The 9,382-nt window shown below is 53.2% G+C and overlaps 1 protein-coding gene across 1 annotated transcript in view; it reads left to right on the top strand.

Annotated features, from left to right (window-relative positions):
- Nucleotides 1-1,397: 1,397 nt before the first annotated feature.
- BMP7 (bone morphogenetic protein 7) overlaps nucleotides 1,398-9,382 on the top strand; it is a 100,698-nt gene continuing 92,713 nt past the window's right edge. The window contains exon 1 of the mRNA XM_001089245.5: nucleotides 1,398-1,929. Within this exon, the coding sequence (XP_001089245.1) occupies nucleotides 1,512-1,929 (418 nt within the window). The 5' untranslated portion in view covers nucleotides 1,398-1,511. The remainder of the gene's footprint in view (nucleotides 1,930-9,382) is intronic.

Raw genomic sequence — 9,382 nt, 5'->3', positions numbered from 1 at the left:
CAGGCACAGACCCTTGGAGGGGAAGAGGATGCGAAGACCAGCGGCTGGCTCCCCAGGCGGGGAGGGCTGATGGGAACCCCTAGTGGTGGGGCTGGGGTGTCTGGTCTCAGGCTGAGGGGTGGCTGGAAAGATACAGGGCCCCTTAGAGGAGAAAGTGGGAAGAACCCCCCAGCTCAAACGAAGTTCACTTATTCACTCAACAAATCGTGATTGCGCAGCCACAGTGGCTACCAGGCGCTAGGTTCAAGGCACTGCGGGCACCAGAGCTGCGGAGAAGATCGCTGGTCCTGGCCTCAGTGCGCTGGGCGTCTAGCGGGGATAAGAAGGCAATAAAGACGGCACGGAGTAACTCAAACAATTCCAGACAGCAAGAGAAATTACAGGAAAGAAAACAAATGTACGTGGGGGTGAGGCGAGGAAACAACCTCAGCTTGGCAGGTCTTGGAGGTCTCTGGGAGAAAGCAGGGTCTGATGGGGGGCGGGAGGTGGTGAGCCGGGAGCCGTCCAGGCGGAGGGAATGGCGAGCGCAGAGACAAGCTGGCAACCGGTTCAGAGAGGCGCGGAGGGGTCAGCGTGGCTAGCTTAAAAGGAGACGGGGACTAAGGGGCAAGACCGCCTCAAGGGTCACCGCTTCCAGGAAGCCTTCTATTTCCGCGCCACCTCCGCGCTCCCCCAACTTTTCCCACCGCGGCCCGCAGCCCACCGGTCCCGTTCGAGCCGCCTTCCTGGTCCGGACCACGAGTGCCAAGAGGGCAGGGCCGGCTTGGATTCCTCCAGCCGCATCCCCGCGACGTCCCGCCAGGCTCTAGGCACCCCGTGGGCACTCGGTAAACATTTGTCGAGCGCTCTAGAGGGAATGAATGAACCCATTGGGCACAGCTAGGGGGAGGGCGGGGCCGAGGGCAGGTGGGAGGCCGCCGGCGCGGGAGGGGCCCCTTGAAGCCCGTCCTCCTCCTCCTCCTCCGCCCAGGCCCCAGCGTGTACCACTCTGGCGCTCCAGAGGCGGCCTCTTGTGCGATCCAGGGCGCGCAGGGCTGGGAGAGCGCCCCGGGGCCCCTGCTCTCCACGCCAGAGGTTGGAAGAGGGTGGGTCGCCGCCGCCTGAGGGCGAGAGCGCCAGAGGAGCGGGAAGAAGGAGCGCTAGCCCGCCCGCCTGCCTCCTCGCTGCCTCCCCGGCACTGGCTCTCTGGACTCCTAGGCTTGCTGGCTGCTCCTCCCACCCGCGCCCGCCTCCTCACTCGCCTCTTCGTTCGCCGGGGCTGCTTTCCAAGCCCGGCGGTGCGCCCGGGCGAGTGCGGGGCGAGGGGCCCGGGGCCAGCACCCAGCAGGGGGCGGGGGTCCGGGCAGAGCGCGGCAGGCCGGGGAGGGGCCATGTCTGGCGCGGGCGCAGCGGGGCCCGTCTGCAGCAAGTGACCGAGCGGCGCGAACGGCCGCCTGCCCCTTCTGCCACCTGGGGCGGTGCGGGCCCGGAGCCCGAAGCCCGGAGCCCGGGTCGCGCGTAGAGCCGGCGCGATGCACGTGCGCTCGCTGCGCGCTGCGGCGCCGCACAGCTTCGTGGCGCTCTGGGCACCCCTGTTCCTGCTGCGCTCCGCCCTGGCCGACTTCAGCCTGGACAACGAGGTGCACTCGAGCTTCATCCATCGGCGCCTCCGCAGCCAGGAGCGGCGGGAGATGCAGCGCGAGATCCTCTCCATTTTGGGCTTGCCCCACCGCCCGCGCCCGCACCTCCAGGGCAAGCACAACTCGGCGCCCATGTTCATGCTGGACCTGTACAACGCCATGGCGGTGGAGGAGGGCGGCGGGCCCGGCGGCCAGGGCTTCTCCTACCCCTACAAGGCCGTCTTCAGCACCCAGGGCCCCCCTCTGGCCAGCTTGCAAGATAGCCATTTCCTCACCGACGCCGACATGGTCATGAGCTTCGTCAACCTCGGTAAGGGCAGGCGGGGGTACGCGTGTCTGTTCGGGGGCACTTTGAAACCGGGAGGGAGGGAGCCGCTTCTTCTATACAGCCCGCCCAGCTTTCTGCTCCTGGTTGAAATCGCAGTGCCTGCCCGAGGGTCTCCCACCCACAGCCCTATGGCTCCCAAGCTGTGTGCGCCTCCAGGTCTGGCGCGCTGGGCTCGGTGGGCCTGTGGGGGTTACTGGGAAGGAGGGATCTTCGGAAGTCCCCTCCATGTTACGCCGCCGGCCGCATCTCTGGGACTGGAGGCGCCGGCCGTTCAAAGCGCGGGGCTTGGTCATGTGAGCTGTCCTGGGCTGGCGCGGCTCGCGCTACCTGGATGTAAAGGGCCCTTCCCGGCGAGGCTGCCTTCCCGCCCTTCCTGGGCCCCTCTCAGCCCTGCCTGGCCCTGGCATCTCGGCCGTCGCACTCCCTTACCCGCCCTGACAAGCCCTACCTGTCCCCTAGTGGTGCGCCCGCCTTAGCCTACCGCGCGCTCCGAACGCCTTGGGGCCCCTCTCCGGGCCGCCGGATGCCCCATTCTCTCTTGGCTGGAGTTGGGGAGCTTGCTAGTTTGCGTTCTTTTATTTTTTCTTTTTTTTCTTTCTTTTATTTTCTTTTTTTCTTTTTTCTTTTTTTTTTTTTTTGAGACGGAGTTTCGCTCTTCTTGTCCAGGCTGCAGTACAATGGCGCAATCCCTGCTCACCGCAACCTCTGCCTCCCGGGTTCAAGCGATTCTCGTGCCTCAGCCTCCCGAGTAGCTGGGATTACAGGCATGCACCACCACGCCTGGCTAATTTTGTATTTTTAGTAGAGACTGTGTTTCTCCATGTTGGTCAGGCTGGTCTCGAACTCCCGATCTCAGGTGATCCTCCTGCCTCAACCTCCCAAAGTGCTGGGAATACAGGCGTGAGCCACAGTGCCCTGCCTCTAGTTTTCTATTTTAAATATTTAGTGGTAGGTCTCAGGCCGGCAGAATCCATTTTCAGCATTTATCACGTGTGGCGCGCAAACCACAGGTTTTGGCGATTGGGTTGCGCGGGATCTCCGAGCTGACGCCGCGGGGGCGACTGGGGGTCCCGGTTTACGATTGGAGCCGCGACGACCCCGGGGACGCGAGCCTGGGGCTGCGGCGAGGGCCGGGGAGCTCCCCCTCCGTCTGCGCGCACTCATTCTCCAGACTTGCTCAAACTAACCCCCGGCAGCGCTCTGCGGGACTGATGATCAAATATTTGGTTTCCGAGATAACACGCCCGGATAGCGCTGTTTCCTGAGCGCTTTCATTCTACTTGTGTAACTTGCTGCGAAAACCCGAACCAAGTCAAGACAGCAAACTCACGCCCACGGGCGCTGTGTCAACATGGAAATAATGATACTGAAGCCCCACGCTGGGCACCTGGGGCGTGGACTGGGGGCGCGGGGAAGCGCAGATCCGCCTTCATGCTTCCCCCTCCTGATAAGGTCCCTGGAGTTCCCGGGGAGGCCATTGTCTGTACTTAATAACCAAATCCAGCTAGTGAGCCAAGCTTCAGCGAGCAAGGGGTGGGAGGTTTAGATGCCAAAATACCTTCAAGAAAGTTTAAATTATACTAAGCAGCCAGTTAAGAGGGAAGCAGCAACATATGACCTGATTTAGAACCATCTCCCAGATGCATGAGGTGGAAAGAAGCAAGGTGCAGGTGAGCGGCCTGCATGTATGCTTTTGTGTATCATCGTGTCCTCCTGGAGGAAGACACCAGGAACTGGAGATTTTACTGGAGGGCTAGAGAGGTGGGGGCACAGCTGGGGCTTAGGGAGTGGGAGCTGGGGTCTAATGTTTCATTGTCTGCACTTCTGTATTGGTGATTTTTTTAAAAAAACAATGCGTATTTATTAACTATACCAAAAACTAAAGGAAAATTCCAAATACATACACACAAATAATGAACGCAGAGCTCTGTCGCCCTCCTGAAGCCTGGGGTTAGCCAAGGCCCTTTCTCTGGTGGGGGATTTATGGCATCTTCCATTCTGTTGGGTACCCTGGACTCCCACTGAATGTGCAGATCCCAGCGGCTGCCTTCAGAGCCTGGCTGGGGTCATTAAAAAGGTATTTGTAATCTCCGGCTTCTGTAGAAGGCCCTGCAAACCAAGAGCAAAAAAGCTGCCACTGCTTATGGGCCGGCGGTGTGGGCTAGGCCCCAGGGGCTCCCTGTCCCCCAGAGAAAGACCAGCTTGCTCGGAGGGTGCCTCTGGGAACCTTGGTGCTGGCTATTTGCTTCCCCCATGGCGGCAGGAGCAAGCTGGGACTTGTTTGGGAAGGCCACAGCTGGGTGGTTTTCCTCCTCTGGCTGTACACACACCTTTCAATCCATTTCTTTCATCTTGAAAGGACAAAGACCGGCTTGTCTGAGCCTCTTAATCAGTCAGGCTGGCTTTGGGCTTTGTGGGACCCTGACTTTCTCAGGTCTAGCTTTCTGGGACATCACTCCAAATTAGATGGCAGAGTGGCTTTTAACAGAGTGCACTGACCTTGTTTTCTTTCTCTCTCTGTCCCTAAACTCGAGGTCATTAGTTAGGTGAAGACCTGGGCTGCAGTTTGGCAAGACGCTTCCTGTAGATGCTTCTAATGTTGGCCTTTAATTTCTGCTAAGCAGCAGCACAGGAATAAATTGCCTGTCCCTTCTGTTCTGTTGTAGCCTGGAATTTCTCCATAGGAGGGACTTGGGGGTGGCAGTAGGGTTGAAGAGGGTTGGGGGGAGGTGTAGCAGACTTGTCTGGCCACTGAGTTTGCTGAGAAAGAACACTGCTATACTGTTTTTCCTTGGATTGCAAATCATGTTGATCTGTAGTATTCAGTTTTCTAAAGGTAAGTTTATTCTCACAATTTACAGAAGAGTGAGAAAATATCACTAGCACATATCAAACCATTCCTTATTATTATGGTGGGACTTTGTCGGGGGGGTGGGGCATGGGTGAGGATCTTGGCAGCCTCTGCTGCCCCATCCCCCTGCACTGCATAGCTCTGCTGTCTTGCAGGCAGGCGGCCTGCGTACGCTGGGGGACCCCTGCCTGAATTCTGAAGGCTTTTGCAGACCTGGTGCGTTTATTCTTCCTTCTGTCTGCCGCCAAACTGGTTTTTGTTCCTGTAAGTTGTTCTTGGAATTCAACTTTTTTGCCAGGCTGAGCGGGATCTAAACTAGAGGGAAAACTAGAGGGGAATTTACGACAAAACCAGGTGGTGGGAATGAGGACTAAAGGCTGCACCTTATGACAAAGCCCAGCCTGTACCATAAAGCCCTGGGCAATGTGAGCTGAGCTGCCTGAGTGAGACTCCCATCTTCCCAGCCTGGGCCCCTTAAGTTCAATGGCAAGATTTGTAAACTGGTTTGGATTAACAACCCCAACTCCTCTGTGTAGACTTAATTTTGGAATTCAAAACAGCTACCCTCTCTTAAATAATCCCCAGGCAATGGCGATTCTGCCCACTGAATCGAGCCGTAGCCCGTTGCCGTTCCTTCTTTGGGAAGACCCAGCAGCTCTGTCAGGGATCTGCTAAAGTAGCCGGCTGGCACTAGGGCAGTGGAAGTCAGCATGTTTATCTCTGATCCAGGTAATGAAGGCATGAAATTTGTGTAATCTTTGAAGCTACATTGAAAAGAAGAGAAAGTTGGAAACCTATCATTACTGGAGTCAGCCTATGAAAGTGGCTTTTGTTACTGTAGCTGAAGAGCAGGGAGCAGGCCGTGCAGTTTGATTTTTGCTTTTATGCCATCTGGCTGTCCTTTTTGTTGACAAGTGTTTGGCATTAAGACCTCTCCCATTGCCCCTCAAGAGCGGTCCCTACCACTGTAGAGTATTAGAAAAAGATTCTGTTACAGTTTAAAAATTTCCTTCAGGGAGTGCTTCGCAAAGGGGAGCGTGGACTGCAGGCATTTGCAGCTGTAACCTGGCTTGTGTTAAAATTTGGAAGGGGCTGTTCCACATTCCAGCACTCGGAGCGCCGGCCCTCACTGGTGAGCAGCCAAAGGTTAATATAGATGTCACACAGCTCCCCCCTCTTTCTTTCTTTCTGCAGAGCGCCTTTGCTATAGGAGTGCACCAACAGCTGTGTTTTTCGTAACCCTTTCAAAATCACTTCTTTTAAACCTCATTTTCCTGCTTATATAAATCAAAGATTTTCCTCCACTTTTCCCAAGCATGTATGTGACCCAGCTTTGAACTTTTTTCATCTTCTATGTATTTTCCTTCTGGAATCAAGGCAGGGTAAGGCTGAAACCTGGATGCCAGCCTGGGTGGCTGTTTTTGGTTTTGGTTCCAGGGTTGTCATTCGGTAGTGGAGCGGTCCCCATGGAAGGGGTAACAGAGATGGCCTATTTGCAAATCAGTTTCAGGGCAACAAGAGGGATGACTCTCTGAATGCACAGAGAGAAGAAACTGCTTTTGAGATGCAGCCCCCTCAAGCTACAGTTTGGGGCTTTACCATGGCGTAGTAGGCTATCAAGCCTTGGCCGAGATAAACACAGCTGGTGCACGATCCTCTGACCACCGGAATGCCTGTGATGTGAGCGAATATCACATGTCCACTGAACTCAGAGACAAGTGATGACTTCATTCCAGGGAGAGTCCCATCTAAGTTGATTGATCACTCCTATCACTTTAATATCTCCCCCTCATTTAGTAAGGTCATATTTGGCCCATTGCAAGAATCAGCGTGTCCTAAGTCTCCCCCATCTCCACCCTTCCCCGTCTGCCCATCCATGTAACCGGCTGAATATTTTGAATGGGGAGCCCTTTGCACCATGCTTCTGGCCACATGAATTCTTTCACGCTCACTCTTCAGGCTTAGCTGGGGGGCTGTCGGCACACTGTTTTCTTGGCAAGCCACTGCAAGGCTTCACCTTAATGCACTCTGACACTGTCACCGGGGTTAGGGCACAGGCGGGGATGTGTGGGACCTGTCATGTTATCGTCAGAAGGAATGTGCGGATTAGCCTTTACAGCATAGTGGTGGGAGAGCACTGCAGCTGTGTACACTTATTATAAAAGATTTAAGTCCCACTGGTAAAATCAATATATTGAATTGCACAACCCTCTGCTTTTAATTAGTTTAAATCAAATGCGCCGGTGCCATTTTGCCTCCTCTCGCCTTCATGGGGTGAGGAAATACCAATATTTACATAGAAACTGTTAATTTGTGGTGAAAATGATAACACATTTAGCTTTACACACTCAAATTGCTCCAGCCTGATGGATCCCAGATCAACATGGGGTTGAGCTGAGGAGATGACGTCACCAGGAGCGGGGAGGAGACAACCGTGATGTCTGTTGCCTGGATCCTGGATTCCAGATGCAGGTGGACGTGTGTGTAGAGGCAGTGCCTGGGGATGCTGGTCCTTCAGAGAAGTGAGCCGGTTCTTTCTATTGCAGATCAGAAACAGTGAGATTTACCCACATCATCTAAAATCCTTTCTTGGAAGCATTCTTACAAAATTGCGAAGGGGACACTTGCTCTCGGGTCATTTTGAGCCTGTTCTCCCCGTCTGCAAGGGTCATTTGCGCTGGGCAGCTCAAGGCACGGTGCTTTATTTATTCCAGAGCTTCACATGCTTTTCTTTCCAATCCCTGAAACAGTTTATAGAGGAAGGGGGGTTTGTTCACTGCAAATGATCCCATGTACGACCGCGGCTATTATGTGAACCGTTTGGTATTAGCTGTGTGTTCAAGCTGGGATTGAATTTTCGCAGCAAATGGCATCCGACAAATAATATTTGACAAAAAAATGTGACTTGGTATTTCTTAATATGGAACAGATAGGTCATTTAAGCTTCCCCGGCAAAAAAATTTGCTCAAACCCGAACTGAAACGGCAATGCCAGGGAATACCAGGGCGGCTGCTGCGTATTTTTCCCTCTCCAAAGTGGAGTGTTTATGATTTGGGGGGATATTAGAGTGCATGAAGTTTGACACTTATGCGAAACTCAGGCGAGCATGTGCAGTACTGCCTTTTCAACATTTGTGTCGGAAGGCATGGTGGGGAGCCGCGCAAAGCCTGTGCTGATCCGCGTGGAGTGGATTGAATTAATGACAACTCCGAGAGCACCAGCTTTAGGGTAATTGCTTTATTGTTTTGGAGCCAGGGTGCTTATAATCCGGTTCCTGTGCAAACATGTTGAACGTGTGTTAATGCATTTCCAAACCAGAGCCTCTCACACAACCCTGCTTTTCATTAATTGATGTCGGTAGCATGGTACAGTATTTCAAAGGGCTGGCCAAGTATAAACTGTGTTTCCAATTTCCTTCCTTTCCTGTGTTTGGAATGCCAATGTTAATTTGTTCCCATGCAGGAGCGGGGGCTGCCAACCGCGGCTTTCTATAAAGGGCTTCACAGTGAAGGCTTCCAGCCCTCGCTGATGCTTGGGGCTGCCTGGCCAAGTCTCCTGACACTTTGCAGCTAATTCTGGGTGATATATGGAGTGAGGGGTTGGGGGCTTCACTGCCGTGTAACGGAAGTTCTTGGTGACAGCAGTGGGTGTGACTTGGCAAGGGAGGTTGGAACGGCATCCACAGTGATTCTCTTTAGACACAGCCTAAACCCATGTGTCTGTTTCCACGATGACTGCCTATTAGCTGTGTGACCTTGGGCAACTTACTTAACATCTCTGCATTTGTGTCCTCGTTTTATAAAGGCTGCAATAGAATCTCTTCCTCAACAGATTCTGAAGAAACAGAAATCATATCACTCACGTGCAGAGGCCATCACCTAGTAGGTGTACAACAAATGGTAGCTCTTGTTTTTACTGCTTTGGCCAGATGAAGATTTACATTGGTATATTAGTCCAAATTTCAGTTTTTAAGTACTTACTCTTAAAATGCTGAGATTAAACTGCCCATGTTGCTTTAAATGTCAAAAAAAGGATCTCCAGAGTGTGAATATGCACGCGCCTCCCTCTTTCAGAGATCACTGGAATTTGAATGAACGCACCAAACTTATTTGAGGATGAATAGAGTCTAAGGCTGAATCTTTCGCCCAATTTTAGCGTCTATGGTTATTTAATGATTTTACTACTTGGGAAACTGGAACTCAGTGAGAGGGTGTACTGGACTCTCTGTAGTGCCTTTGCAACTTTGAATTAAAAATTAATTTCAAAATAAAATGTTTAATTTAAAAAATCACATTACTGAAGTATTTCTTCCCACTCCTTTCTGGAAGACGGTCAAAGTACAAATTGTCTTTCCCTTCAAGGGAGTGACAAGCCCAAAGCATTCATTAACAGAACTGCACAACTTCCCCACTTTTTATTGGAGCAGGTGCAAGGCTGCCCAAGGCTCCCGCAGCTGGGGTTAGGCTGCAACAACAAAGCCCTGTGTGAATTCAGCGTGTTTAGAAGCCTCTGGAGACCAGAGGACGAAAGAGAATGTCTCCAGGGCCAGATAATGAGGGGTGGCATTTTCTCGCTCAAGACTTT

Source organism: Macaca mulatta, chromosome 10 (assembly GCF_049350105.2).
Source record: "Macaca mulatta isolate MMU2019108-1 chromosome 10, T2T-MMU8v2.0, whole genome shotgun sequence".
Classification (NCBI taxonomy): Eukaryota; Metazoa; Chordata; class Mammalia; order Primates; family Cercopithecidae; genus Macaca; species Macaca mulatta.
This window is presented reverse-complemented; position numbering and strand designations above follow the sequence as displayed.